Source organism: Anabrus simplex, chromosome 2 (assembly GCF_040414725.1).
Source record: "Anabrus simplex isolate iqAnaSimp1 chromosome 2, ASM4041472v1, whole genome shotgun sequence".
Classification (NCBI taxonomy): Eukaryota; Metazoa; Arthropoda; class Insecta; order Orthoptera; family Tettigoniidae; genus Anabrus; species Anabrus simplex.
This window is the reverse complement of record NC_090266.1, coordinates 511,937,072-511,952,778: the sequence shown is the minus strand read 5'-3', so window position 1 is coordinate 511,952,778 and position 15,707 is coordinate 511,937,072. Positions and strand designations below refer to the sequence as shown.

The 15,707-nt window shown below is 37.8% G+C and overlaps 1 protein-coding gene across 1 annotated transcript in view; it reads left to right on the top strand.

The window, feature by feature from the left end:
• LOC136863584 (spondin-2) overlaps positions 1-15,707 on the top strand; it is a 278,873-nt gene that overhangs the window by 201,997 nt on the left and 61,169 nt on the right. The window contains exon 4 of the mRNA XM_067139964.2: positions 10,674-10,853. Within this exon, the coding sequence (XP_066996065.1) occupies positions 10,674-10,853 (180 nt within the window). The remainder of the gene's footprint in view (positions 1-10,673; positions 10,854-15,707) is intronic.

The window sequence follows — 15,707 nt, the reverse complement described above, 5'->3', positions numbered from 1 at the left end:
TCTACCCTGCAATTGGCATAAAGTTCTGACCACTCCTTCTTGGTGTTGCATTTGCTCTGTCAGTTAGTGTATATAAAACAATAAGCATTCAAATATAAATTTCAGTATAATACCGTAGAGAAGCACGGGTATCTTGCTAGTCTATATATATATAAAGTAACTTGTCCTGACTGACTGACAGATTCAACATCGCCGAGCCAAAACTACCGGACATAAAGAAATGACATTTTGGGCATACATTCATATTAAGATGTACGTGCTCGCTACGGGAGGATTTTTGGATATTCCGTCTCTAAGAGGGTAAAAAGGGGGGTGAAATTTAAAATGAGTTTATCTATATCTCAAAACTTTAAAAGTTTATAGATGTAAAAATTGGTAATTAGAATCTCCCTTAAAAATAAAGAAACACGTATATTTTTGTTATCCGAAAATCCCAATAGGAGGGGTGGAAAAGGGTGAAAAAAGGGTTGAATGCCTTTAATGAGGCTATTTATATTTCAGCAACTGAAGATAATACAGACCTGAAAATAGGTAATTGGGATCTCTTTTAAAAATAAAGAAACAATTTTTTTTTGCTTTTGGAAAATCCAAATTGTGGGGGTGAAAAGAGGGTGGAATTTTAGAATGACTGTATCTATATCTCAAAACTTTAAAAGTTTGCACATGTCAAAACTGATATTTAGAATCACCTTTAAAAATAAAGGAACACGTATTTTTTTGTTTTCTGTAAAACCCAATAGGAGGGGTGTAAAATGGTGAATAATGGGTTGAATGCCTTTAATGAGGATACATATAACTCAGAAACTGAAGACATTACAGAACTGAAAATTTGTATATGGGATCTCCTTTTAAGATAAAGAAACACGTATTCTTTTGTTTTTGGAAAATCCAATTATTTGCATTTAAACAGGAGTGACAAATTGGGGTGAATTTTTTGAAAGACTATATCTACAGAATACCTGAGAAACGTAAAATGTTACAGACGTAAAAAGTGGTATTGGGAATCTCCTGTAAATGTAAAGAAACGTAGGTGATTTGTTTTTGGAAACTCCACTTAAGGGGAACTAAAAGGGGGGTGAAATTTTTAAATGAGAATTTCTACAGTAAATTTCAAAAAACTTATAATGTTACAGAAGTGAAAAATGGTATTTTTTATCTCTCTTAAAAATCAAGAAACGTGTATTTTTAGTTTTCCGAAATACCACTTGGGTGGAGGGGGGGTAATGGTGACTGAAAATGGTATTGAATTCTTTTAATTAGGCTACTGATATCTCAAAAATGAAGATGTTACAGAGGTGAAATTTGATATTTGGAATCTGCTTTAAAAGTAAAGAAACTCGTATTCTCGGAAAATCCAATGAAGTGTGGGGGGAGGTGAAAGAATTGAAAAATTAATTGACTTAATTGTATGAGAATACTTACATCTAATAAAAAGTAAAGTTTTACAGACGTGAAAATTGGTATTTGGATCTCCTTTAAAAACAAAGAAAAACGCGTTTTGGGGGTTGGGGGGAATCATCTTGGGCAGCGGGAGAGAAAAGGAGTTGAATTCCTTTCATGAGTACACACAAAACAAAAACTGAAGAAGTTAGAGTCCTGATAAGTGGTATTTAGAAGATCTTTTACTATTAAATAAACAAGTATTTTTTGCCGGAAAATTAAGGTGGGGGAGGAGTGTGAAAAGAAGTGAAACAAAAGTGAATTCTTTTTATGAGGATACTTATATCTCAAAACTGAAGATAATAGCCGTGAACATTGTTGTTTTGAATCTCCTTTAAACATAAATAAACACGCCTTCTTTTAATTATTTGTTGGGGGGGGGGGGGAGTAAATAAACTTAACGGCGGTGGGGTGTAAAAGGAGGTGAGACCAATTGATTTTACTGTTCATAATGTACTTATAAGGAGCCTCCGTTGCTCAGGCGGCAGCGCGCCGGCCTCTCACAGCTGGGTTCCGTGGTTCAAATCCCGGTCACTCCATGTGACATTCGTGCTGGACAAAACGGAGGCGGGACAGGTTTTTTCCGGATACTCCGGTTTTCCTTGTCATCATTCATTCCAGCAACACTGTCCAATATAATTTCATTTCATTTGTCATTCATTATCCATTGCCCCAGAGGAGTGCGACAGGCTTCGGCAGCCGGCACAATTCCTATTGTCGCCGCTAGATGGGGCTTTATTAATTCCATTCTGACCCTGTCGAATGACTGGAAACAGGCTGTAGATTTTCGATGTACTTATTCCGATCATAAACCGATCATTTTTAATCTTCCCTGGGTTCGTTTTCAAGAGCCATCTTTTTCTTCGGAGAACGTTCTTAGATTACAGTAGATTCTCCTGGCATCTAAATAAAAATTTAAACACCTTTGAAATAAACGATAGGAATGAGATTGACCGTCCAATTGCTCTCCTCTATAATAAGGTTTTAATGCACGGAAGTATGTCATTCGTATCGTCAAAAATCCCGCACACTTGCCTACGCGCGACAATGGTGCTGGTCATACTGTCATCAATGTCAATGGCAGCAGATCTAATTTACGGCCAAGTAGCGGTCTTGCATCTTGGTGCGAGGTCCAGAACAATAATAATAATAATAATAATAATTTGAATCTGAAGGCTACCTATTTTTCAAGAGCAAAGCGCAAAGAAGAATCCTCAATGGAGCTGTGATGCTTGGAACCGCGTTTGCTGTTAGAACCAAGATCCTTAAATCGGTTGCAAATTTCGAACCTGTGAATGACAGATTGTCTATACTCACAATTAAATGCGCGAACAAAACCTACGCCCTAGTTAATGCACATGCTCCTACAAACGATAAGAACAAGCCTGATCTAAACGAAGTTGATAATTTCTGGGACCTACTGGATGAAAAATTGAACAAAATCCCCAAATACCATGTCAAGCTTCTTTTGGGTGACTTCAATGCCCAACTAGGTCGAGAGCAGAAGTACAAGAAAGTTATAGGAAATTACCCTGCTCACAAAAGAACCAATCCCAACGGCAAAAGACTGGTGACCATTTGTGAAAATCACAATCTGCAGGTCATGTCGACCCACTTTCGCCATCTACCCAGAAAGCAAATGACTTGGCGTTCTTCCGTCCAAGCTCTCGGAGAGTTCCAAATTGATCATGTTGCAATCTCCAGGAGAAACAGCCCTGAGATTATGAATGTCAAGGTAAAGAAAGGCATCAATGTGGCCTCAGATCATTATATGTCTCTTATCAAATTCAAACCAATTCCCGCAAACACAAGGAAGACAACCAAACAGATCACACGCTCCGACAATGATAAACTTCGGCAAAGTGTCGAGGAGTTCCAGGAGAAGGCTAGACCAAATGACTGTGACTTTAACAACGCCAAAAGTCTCCTTGTTGAGGCCGCCAAAGACGTTGCAGAAATCAAGAGAAGCAAAAAGCATGCCTGGTGGAATAGTACCTGCGAATCAGTCCTCCAAGAAAGACTCAATGCGTGGAAACAGTACAACTCTACGAAATCAGAGAATGATTGGGAAACCTACAAAACCCAACGTGCCCAAGCAGCTAGGGTGTTCAGAACTGAGAAACGTAAATACGAAAAATCTCTCATTGAAAAGATAGAACAAAACCTTAGGAAGAATGAAAGCAGAGAGTACTACAGAGCCTTCAAACGCAAACTCACTGGCTATAAACCACCATCCCTATGCTTTGAGCGAACGGACGGCACACTGGCGATGTCAAATGAAGAAAATTGCAGCATTCTGGCAGATTACTTCAAGAATTTACTTAATTGCTCTAAACCGCAAAGCGCCATTGAGACCAAGGAACCCTTACTCAGGTACCCAGATTCCAGACCACCGTATTTCTTCATTTTTAAAGGAGGTTCCAAATACTAATTTACACGTCTGTAACTTCTTCAGTTTTGAGATGTAAGTATACTCATTAAAGCAATTCAACTCCTTTTTTCACCCCCATTCCTACCCGTTAAGTTGATTTCCCCCCTCCCCAAAAGTGCGTGTTGCTCTATTTTTAAAGGAGATTCCGAATACCAATTTTCACATCTTTAACACCTTCAGTTTTTGAGATATAAGTATCCTCACACAAAGAATTCAACTAATTTTTCAATTCATTCATCCCCTTTAAAAGGATTTTTCGAAGACAAAAGAAAACGTGTTTCTTTGGTATGAAAGAATATTCCAAATACACATGTTCATGTCTCTAACATCTTCAGTTTCTAAGATATAAGTATCCTCATAAAAATAATTCAACTATTTTTCACTTCTCTTCACCCCTGTTAAGTGAGTTCTCATAAAGCAAAAAGGTACAGGTTCCTGTATTTTTAGTGCCATTTGCTTTACGTCGCACCAACACAGATAGTTCTTATGACGACGATGGGATACGAAAGGCCTAGGAATGGGACGGAAGCGGCCATGGTCTTAATTAGGTACAGCTTCAGCATTTGCCTGGTAAGAAAATGGGAGACCACAGAAAACCATCTTCAGGGCTGCCGGCGGTGGGGTTCAAGCCCACTATCTCCTGGATGCAAGCTCACAGCTGTGAGCCCCTAACCACATGGCAAACTCGCTCGGTGCCTGTATTTTTAAAGGACTTTCCAAATTCAAAGTTTCTTGTCTTTAACATGTTAAGTTATTGTCATATAATGTAGATATACCGGTACTCGTTTTAAAGATTCACCCGCTTTTCCAATTCTTCTCAGCGCCTTAACTGGATTTTCTGAAAACAAAAAAATACGTGTTTCATTATTTTTAAAGGAGATTCCAAATACCAGTTTTCATGTCTGTACAGCTGTAACCCCTTCAGTTTTTGAGGTAAATGCATACTCATAAGAATAATTCAAATTCTTCTTCACTTCTTTCCACCCCTCTCCTGCCTTACGTGGACTTACCGAAAGAATAAAAAGGTTTTCTTTATTTCGAGAGGAAATTCAAAATACCAACTTTCACGTCTGTAGCATCTTCAGTTTTTGAGATATAATTATCCTCATAAAAAGAATTCAACTCCTTTCTCACTCCAGCCTGTTAAGTTGATTACCCCCTCCAAAAGGCGTGTGTTTCTTAATTTTTTTAAGGTGATTCCAAATACAAATTTACCCGTGTGTAACATTAAGTTTTTGAGATATAAGTTTGTCCATAAAAAAATTAAGTTTTTTCACTTGCTTTCACACTCCCCCCTTAAGTGAATTTTCGAAAACCAGCAAAGCTTGTTTCTTTATTTATAAAGGAGCTTCCAAACGCCAGTTATCACGACTGTAACATTTTCAGTTTTGAGATATATGTATCCTCATAAAAAGGAATTAAACCTCTTTTACACCGCCCTTCCCCCAAATTGCTTCCCCTCCCCAAATGCGTGTTTCTTTATTTTTAAAGGAGATTCGGAATAGTAATTTTCATGTCTTTAACATTTTTTGTTTTTGAGATATAAATACCTCATACAAAGTATTCAGCTAATTTTTCAATTAATTAACCCCCCTTAAAGGGATTTTCCAAAGACAAAAGATTACGTGTTTCTTTACTTTGAAAGAAAATTCCAAACACAAATTTTCAACTCCTTTTTAACTCCACCCCCGCACGTTAAGTTGGTTACCCCACACCCAAAGGATGCGTGTTTCTTTATTTGTAAAGAAGATTCCAAATACCAGTTTCCAAGTCTGTAACCTGCAATTTTGAGATATAAGTTTCTCCAGAAAAAGAATACAGTTTTTTCCTTCCTTTCACACTCCCCACTCAAGTGAATTTTCCAAAAACAAATGGTACCCGTTTCTTTAAAAGTGCTTCCAAATATCAATTATCACGACTGTAACATCTTCAGTTTTTGAGATATTCCTCGTAAAAGGAATTCATCTCAGTTTTCATTCCCCCCCCCCTACCAAGCTGATCCCCCTGTAAATGCGTGTTCCTTTATTTTTAAAGGAGATTCCAAATACCAGTCTTCACGTTTGTAACATCCTTAGATTTTTTAGTACATATTCATCCATTCTCATATAAATAATTCTACTAATTTTTCAATTATTTCACCCTCCACTCCCCCCACTCGTTAAAGGTTTTTACCGAAAACCAAAGAATACGTGTTTCCTTATTTTTAAAGGAGATTCCAAATACCATTTTTCATGTCTGCAATATGTTAAGTTTTAGAGATATACTGTAGATAGTTTCATTTTCAAAATTCACCCCTTTTTTCAGTTCCCCTTAAGTGGATTTTCCAAAAAATATATTTATGTTTCTTTAATTTTACAGGAAATTCCAAATACCAGTTTTCAAATCTGTAATATGTTACGTGTCTGAGATAATTGGCAGATATAGCCATTTTAAAATTTCACCCCGTTTGTCACTCCTGTTCACCCCCTATTCATTGGATTATCCAAAAACACAAAAATAAGTATTTCTTTATTTTTAAAGGAGATTCCAAATATCAATGTTTACGTCTGTAAAGTTTTAAGTTTTTGAGATATACATATCCTCATTTTAAAAATTCACCCCCTTTTTCACGCCCTTAGCGGCGGAATATCCAAAAATTCTCCCTAAGTGGGCACCTGCATTTTAATATGAATGTATTCCCAAAATTTCATTTCTTTAAAGGTCCAGTAGTTTTGGCTCGGCAATGATGGATCAGTCCGTCAGTCAGGACAAGTTATTTTATATACATAGATTTATTTATTTATTTATTTATTTATTTATTTATTTATTTATTTATTTATTTATTTATTTATTTATTTATTTCACACTAACTATACTTTACGGTTTATGGAGACACCAAGGTGCCAGAAATTAGTCCCACAGGAGATGACGTATTTGAACACCTTCAAATACCAGTGGACTGCACCAGGATTGAACTTGCCAAGTTGGGGTCAGAAGGCAGCGCCTCAACCGTCTGAGCTACTCAACTTTTTATATTTATTTATTTATTTATTTATTTATTTATTTATTTATTTATTTATTTATTTATTTATTTATTTACAGTACCTTCTTAACACATGTATAACACTGTTCTGCATCTGAAATTTTTCCTGATGTTTTTGTTTTGAATATTGTTTTGTAGTAATTTTGGAGCACATAAAGGGAATATGTTACCAGTTTCTTTCATTTACATCACATTTTCCTGGAAATAAGAACATCAATTTTTGGCTAATACCTACCTTCTTATTATACATCATCATCATCATCATCACAATCATCATAATTTCTTCACTCCAGCAAGCAGGTCAGTTTATTATAGATCAAATGGTATAAATCATAGTCTTATTTACAGATTAGTTATGAACTGTCAGTAATTTAAAGGAAGCAGGTCACTGATGAACTCCTTGTTCTGTGTACAGAAACAAAACCCATCCATTCATACTTCGTGACATTTTGTATTTTATTTTGGTCAGTGGATGAATTTGAATGTTTTGTTATTTCATTTCGTACCATTAGGGGCCAATGACCTCGATGTTAGGCCCCTTTAAACAACAAGCATTATCATCATCATCAGATAACAGTACCAATATAAATATATTAATAAACCACAGATTTTGTAAGGTTTACAATTTTTTGCTTTAAGAAAAAAGTTTCTTTCATTTTTGCAAGAATTTTCCTCCTTCCATTAATATTTCCATTAGCAATGTTGTAGGCTTTCCAGATACTTTATGATACAGTTTCCCTCTAAACATATCTGGAAAACCTGTTCCATCATGTTGTATGCTCTGTCAAGTTGTAAGGAGCTTAAAGGTACAAGTGGCAAAATACCAGCAAATATTAAGCTACCAAATGTATGCCTGTGTCTTTCCAAGTATGCTCTTATTGCCTCATGTGATATGGAGTGATCTTTTTCAAAACATACCCCATGACACAACAGCCCTGAGGAGCCTTGGCCTACCAAGTGACCAATGTTCAGCCCAAAAGCGTGCAGATAAATAGGTGGTCAGCGTGACAAATCATCTTGGCCATTACTTTTGGCTTTCTAGATTGGGGCCCCCATCTTACCATCAGATAGCTCCTCAACTGTAATCACGTATGTTGAGTAGACCTCAAACCATCCCTCAGATCCAGGTGAAAATCCTTGTTCTGGATGGGAATCAAACCAGGGGCCTCTGGGTAAGAGGCAGATACTTTACACCTATACCCTGGGGATCTTTTTCATCCCCCCCATGGCGCAACAGCCCCGAAGAGCCATGGCCTACCAAGCGACCGCTGCTCAGCCCGAAGGCCTGCAGAGTACGAGGTGTCGTCAGCATGACGGATCCGGTCGGCCGTAATTCTTGGCTATCTAGACCGGTCTAGACATCTCACCGTCAGATAGCTCCTCAATTGTAAACACGTAGGCTGAGTAGACTTCGAACCAGCATTCAGGTGCAGGTAAAAATCCCTGACCTGGCTGGGAATCAAACACAGGGCAACTGGGTAAGAGGCAAGCATGCTACCCCTACACTGCGGGGCAAATAATACTTAATAATTATAACAACCTACATAAGGTGCCAGAAAATATTGGTAGTGTATTGTAACTAGTCTACATAAAGTAAGCAGTGATATATTCTGATCTTTCAGTGTAAGGGTTTTGTGGTGCTAAATGACTATAAAATTATTGTGATTTATTGTATTTCATTTGCTATCACATTATTAAATGTAGATAGAACTTCATCTATAAGGGCTCATTTTGTAAATAATTATGCAAACCTGCTCTAAATGGTTTAGGGACAAATATATTTTAACATTAAAAATACGAAATATGTATTTCATATCTTGGATTGTTGTCTTATATTTTGGTACAATTTTCTATATATTGTGCCTGTTTCTATTCAATGCTGTTCATGAAATAATATTCAGATTGTTATAAATCCTAGTAATTATCTCTCATTTTAAATTAAATTTACATATTAATTTTTGAAGCAAAATGGAGTTTGCACTATAAATACTACAATTTCATTGAAAATTTGCAGGATTCTTTTGATGAAGTTATTTACATTGTTAACTTCAACAGCAAAGTCTAAAATTTCTGTAAGATAGTCTCTCAGAAAACATTTCTTTAATCATTACCTTTCATATCAATTTTGTTAATTTTTGCACTATTAACAATGTTTTTTGAAAGTTAACGTATTTGTGCCCTTTCCCCTCAAAAAAGGGAGTTTAGAGCATGTTGATGATGTAAATAAAAATACTAGCATGAAATATTTCATGTAAATAACTTTGATAGTTTCTGAATAATGATGAACATGATGTGTAAAAATGAATGTTTGAGTGAATGGGTGACAAACATATGACAGAATGGGACCTAGAGTGGCCAATATCTCTCAAGCACTCTGCTGCTTCGCTCATGAAGATGTGCAGGGAATAGATGAACAATGCAATATATGGCGCATCAACATCACCTGCAAAAAGAACTCTACCACTGGTTAAATCCTCGATCCAACTGTGAGGATGGAATCCCACCTTGCTCAACCACAAGAAGGACATGAAGAAAAATAAGCCATCCACCAACCAAGAGTGCTATATTTCTGTACTTGGCTTTGTACAGTCTTCAACATATCAAAGTGATTAGTTTCATGACAGCAGTTCAGAGCACCATTCCTTCTTTATCAGCAAACATATGTAAGCAACTGGGAATTCCTAATTTCAACATTCAGAAAGTTTCCAGAATTGCCCTAAAAGCATCAGGCTTTTTCTTGCATCATCATTTATATTGTTTTACTGACTGTTTTATTAAACAAGTTTAAACAAGGATGGCCTAATTAGTACACACAGAATTATACTTAACAGTGAATGACAACACATCACATACAAAAGTCACAGCAGGTCTTCAGCTGGCAGTCTTTACCTGGAACAGGGATCTTCCTCACAATCTTGACTGAGAGCTTTCATTTTGCTTTGCACAAACCACAATTCCATGTAGTCAGGTTCGAACTTATGTCTGTTGGCTATCACGATGCACGACGAATGTACACTAGGCTTGACTCCAGCCAAGACCGTTAACTCACACAATCAACTCGCATGACTGCTCCACACACTGAGCTCTCAGCTCACGGCTCGTCTCTAACTACTCAACAAACATCACTCAACAAGATAACACAACACATTAACTCTTCGAGATGATCCTGCTTCTGTATAGCTCGGTGATGAAGTTCTATTTTCTTCAGGGTATGGCCAGAATACAAGTGTTCTAGTTTTGCCTTCCAGAAAATTCACTGAAAAAACAGACGAAATGGACAATAGAAGCTAGGCTGTTACATGCCTGCAGGCCAGCTGGTACCTCCCCAGCCAGACTCACTCACCCCTTCCAAGATATACTAAAGGGGGCTTCAGGAGGGATATATGATTAATTTTGATTGGTATTAGAAATTTCTTTTAATGTTTTTCTGTTTTGTATTCTCTTTAATAAGTCAATTATTTTCTAAATTGTTTTAGACCTATTGTTTTTTATTTTGTTCCTTGTCTTCTGGATGTATATTGTTTCCTCATTCATGCAGAGGGCATTTATCTTTGTACCTGTGTAGATTTGTAGACTTGGTTTTCAAATTCAATTAATTATAAGGGTGCATCTTCACTCTTAAAGCACCTCCATAATTATCTTCAGTACTCAGGAGGCATTCAAACCTGAAGACCAGAAACATTACCGTAGGACAATATTCTAAATATTTTGCTTTGGCTCAGTCTTGGATTCAGGATTTTTAAAAGTCACTATCTATCATTTGCTTTCTTACATTTTCAGGTCAGCCCCTTAGATGCTGGAACAGACAACGGCTTCACATTTACGTCTCCGAATTGGCCTAGTGATCCTCACCAGAGGGTTTCACGCATTACGGCTCAACATCCAAACCATCCAGCAAATTCCTTTTATTATCCGGAAATGAGCCATCTACCAAGCATTGCTACATTCAAGCTTCGTAAGGTATGTTTCTTATACAAAGAATCCTGTCATTTGGTATCCTGAATATTGCACTAAGCCAAAATATTTTCCATTTCAATCGCTAAAGAGACAGAATTGCATCGAAAACAAATTGTCAGCGTATGGAGATATCGTAATATACAGGATATATGATTGCTAGTGGTTTAACGTTGCATTAACTCAGATAGGTTACTGGAGACAATAGGATAGGAAAGGGATACGACTGGGTAGAAAGCAGCCATAGTCTTAAGTAAGGCACAGTCCAGGCATTTTCCTGGTGTGAAATGGAGAAACCACAGACAACCATCTTCAGGGATGCCGATGGTGGGGATTGAACTTATCATCTCCCGAAAGCAAGCTTGCAGTTACATGGGCTGCACTCAACCTACTCACTCGGTACATAAAATGAAGTAAATGGAAATATTACATATGACATTTGTAAGAATGTGACACAGATTTTGAAAATACAGTGTGTTCGGAAATTCCTATTCAAAACACCCAGGGCTTGAAGGGATTGAGTAGATAAATGTCTCGGCTTTCATGGCCGATGTCTCAATGAAATAGAAGTAATTTTCTGACTGACTAGTCTGCTACTAATCTTCAGAGTAGGTGGAAACTTGAAATTGCCTATGAAACCCAAAGCAATTGTACATGACTCCCCCCCGCATGCAAGACCAATATATTGCACCACCCGTGATTATGTTCTTTGTTTCCTGGTGATATACCTTACTTCCTCACATGAATACAAATTATTGACTAAATAATCAGTTGCAAGACTTCATTAAGGTGTGTGCATAAATGAATTATTGGCCTGCACATGTTCTGGTTACCCATTGATCTAACATGTCATGGGTGCATAGCATAGAGCCTCTCGAATGGAGTGGGGGCACTGTTTTGTGTCAAAGCATTGGCCTAACAGCAAAGCAGTTTTTATTGTTCGGGATTTGGTGACAAAATCTGTCTGTGTTGAATTCTGAGAATGTTGTCACATTTCATAAATTTTAGCCAATGGCAGTAGCTCTTCACCCAGAATGTGTGGAAAATATCACACGATTTGCTATTCAAGTAAATATATTTCTAGTGGCGGGTGAGTCCCTGACATTGGCAATGAACACACCTCTCTCCCCCATATGTTATACGAGGTCAGATTTCTAGGATTCACAATCATAAACTGTGTACTTCATACTGGGGGGACATTGTATACCCCTACTGCAACCCAGTTTGACCACAGCCTAAAGGTCAAAATTAATATCTATGTTCATAGAGTTGACAAGGTTTTGAAGGAACCGGTGTCATAAATGTATCTAGCCACAAGTAAAGAGAAATATATATTTTAAGAAACTAAATATGAAAGTTCTTGCTTTTTGCTGCTTTAAAGAGCCATAAAACTGTGTACAGCCATAAAAATTAAAAAAATAGCCATTCACTTTCGGGTCCTTTTGCTACTATTTGGAGACAAACAGTGTTACTTGTTATTGGGCCATGGTCAGACATGGTCTGATATCAATAGTTATAACGGACCAGTTACGCATGCTACTATTGTGGCATAGTGGTAATGAGTTGGACTGGTATTCATGAAGTTGTATATTGGAACAAACCACATTTTACCTTTTTAAGGCCACGGCCGCTTCCTTCCAACTCCTAGGCCTTTCCTATCCCATCGTCGCCATAAGACCTATCTGTGTCGGTGCGACGTAAAGCCCCTAGCAAAAAAAAAAAAAAAAAAAAAAGCATTTTACCTTTTTAACATACATACATACATACTTCATTATACAGAGTGTATCAGAACAATACTAACAAAACAATCAGGGATGCTCTTCGTGTTATGTTAAGAACGATGGTGCAATCTGATTAGAGGAGAAAATATTTATTTTCGAGAAAATGAGGTAACTTTGCTACATCAGGGTACGCAAACCACATTGATGAACTTGCCATATTTCCTATGCCAGAGCACAAACCGCTGTCGTGCTTCAGGGAACAGAAGTGGAGGAAGGGTAAGTGGGGTGTATGATGGAAACAGAGATAATGCTCCATGCGTATGCACAAGTTTCCTCGTTTGACTCGCACAAGATTGTCCTTGACTCTTACAGGCAATATCCATATTTCCTTTATTAAACAGCCATAACTGCACACACAGTACAAGAACACACTGTAATTAAGACTCACTTGTCATTCAAGAAATGCGCAAAATCATTTCTCCTCTCGTCTGTTGGTCGCAGTAACGTTCTTTATTATTTAACATGCTCGAAGATGCAACACTGCTGCCCCAAAATTGTGTATTCTTTCACTCACAACATTGTAAATGGAATGAAATACTGAATGAAGGAAACAATACGCCCAATGGTTTGATTATAGTAGATGTTCAGTATGTCCCCTCCTACTTCGATGCACAGTTCACAACAGTGTAGTAGTGTCCTTCAGACTCTGTTTAGGATGTGCAGTGTGTCGTGAACAACCTGGAAAGCTACCTTCTTGGTACAAGTTCATCTTCTCTTTCAACGTGGCTCACATATAGTAGTCAGTTTGTGCAGAAAAGAATGCCTACTGGGGATGGAAAGTGACTATGCAAAACGAACGAGAAACTTGTGCATTCGCACCGAGCATTACCTCTGTCTCCCACTTCCCAGTTCCCCTCCCTTCCCTTCCCTCCTCTGATGCACAAGAACAGGCAGCAACTGGCTCTCCAGCACAGCAAATGCGGCGAGTTTGTCAGTTTGAATCGTGCGCCCGGAAGTAACAAAGTAACCTCATTTTCTCGAAAAGAAAAATAGTCTCTGCCAATCCAATTGCACCATCGTTCTTAACATAATGTTGAAGAGCATCCCCGACTTTCTTTTTCTTGTTGGTACAGTTCTAATACACCCTGTATTACAGCATTCAGTCTGCAAGCATCTGTGAATTTACTAAACGCAGCCACAATCCTCTACTTCTAACTAGTTCTCTGGCCTTATTTACTTCTATACCTTTTATCTTTAACTAGAAACTGTGTTTACTGTCATTGTCTTTGTCTCCCTCTACTTCTCTTACCCTCCACAACAGAGTCTATTGTTCTCCTAGGTAACCTATCCTCCTCCATTCATCTCACATGACCCCATAAACAAAGCCGGTTCATGCGTACAGTTTCATCCATAGAATTAATTCCTAACAACGCCTTTATCTCCTCATTCCAAATACCCTCCTGCCATAGTTCCTGTCTGTTTTTTCTGCCAATCATTCTTGCTACTTTCATGTCTGTTACTTCTAACGTATGAATAAGATATCCTGAGTCCACCCAGCTTTCATTTCCGTAAAGCAAAGTTGGTCTGAAAACAGACCGATGTAAAGATGGCTTCGTCTGGGAGCCGACTTCCTTCTTGCAGAATACTGTTAAGCACAACTGTGAACGAACTACATTAGCTTTGTTGCACCTTGATTCAATCTCGCTTACTATACTACCATCCTGAGAGAACACACATCCTAAATACTTGAAATGATCCACCTGTTCCAGCTTTGTATCACCAATATGACATTCAATTCTGTTTTGTTTTTATCTATGGACATCGATTTAGTCTTCGAGAGGCTAAATTTCATACCATACTCATTGCACCTGTTTTCAAGTTCCAAGATATTAGACTTCAGGCTATCGGCACAATTTGCCATTAAGATCAAGTCGTCAGCAGAGACCAAACTGTTTACTACATTTTCGCCTAACTGAATCTGTCCCTGTCACTTAATACCTTTCAGCACATGGTCCATGTAAACCAAGAACAATAAAGGTGAAATATTACAGTCTTGTCTAACTCCCATAAGTACCTTGAACCAAGAACTCGTTCTACCATCAATTTTCACTGCAGATAAATTGTCAACATAAATGCCTTTGATTGATTTTAATAATCTACCCTTAATCTCATAGTACAGTAAACATCTTTTCCATTCATACTCTGTCATATGCTTTCTCTAGATATAGATCTATTCCTCTCACAGCATTTTTCAATTATCTGGCGCAAACTGAAAAACTGATCCTGACAGCCCCTTTGTGGTTTGAAACCACATTGGTTTTCATCCAACTTACACACAACCACTGATCACACCCTCCCTTCCAAAATTCCAGCAAACATCTCGCCTGGTACACTGATCAATGAGATACCTCGATAGTTATTGGAATTCCTTCTGCTCCCTGGCTTTACTGCTTTTGTCCAATCAGAAGGTACCTTACTAATATTCCATGCTAATCTTATTACTCTATGAAGCCATGTCATCCCTGCCTTACCAGTATATTTCTCCATTTCAGGTCTTTAATTCATCTATTCCCACTTGTTTATGACAATGGAGGTTATTTACCACCCTTTTCACTTCCTCAAGCATAATTTTACCAACAACATTGTCCTCCTCCTCAGAGTTCACTTCATTTACCCAAAACGCTATTCATTTCCTTTTCCTCACACCTCCTCAGATTCTTTATTACTCTTCAGAAAGGTTTCCCTGACGCTCGACCTAGCCTTTCCAGGTTATTACCAAAATCTTCGCACGACTTCTTCTTATATTCAACAAACATTTGTTTCGCTCTGCTACTTTCATTTAGGCACAATTCCCTGTCTGCATCAGTCCTTGTTTGGAGCTGTTTCTGATAAGCCTTCTGTTTACGTTTACAAGCTGCTCTCACATCATCTTTCCACCAAGATGTTTGCCTTTCCCCATCTTTACACACAGTTGTTCCCAGGCACTCCATTGCTGTTTCTACTACAGCATCCCTGTATGACACCCATTCTTTTTCTATATCCTGAACCTGCTTACTGTCCATGGTTTGGAACTTTTTACTAATCATTTCCATGTACTTCTGTCTAAATTCCTCGTCCTGGAGATTCTCTACCCTTATTC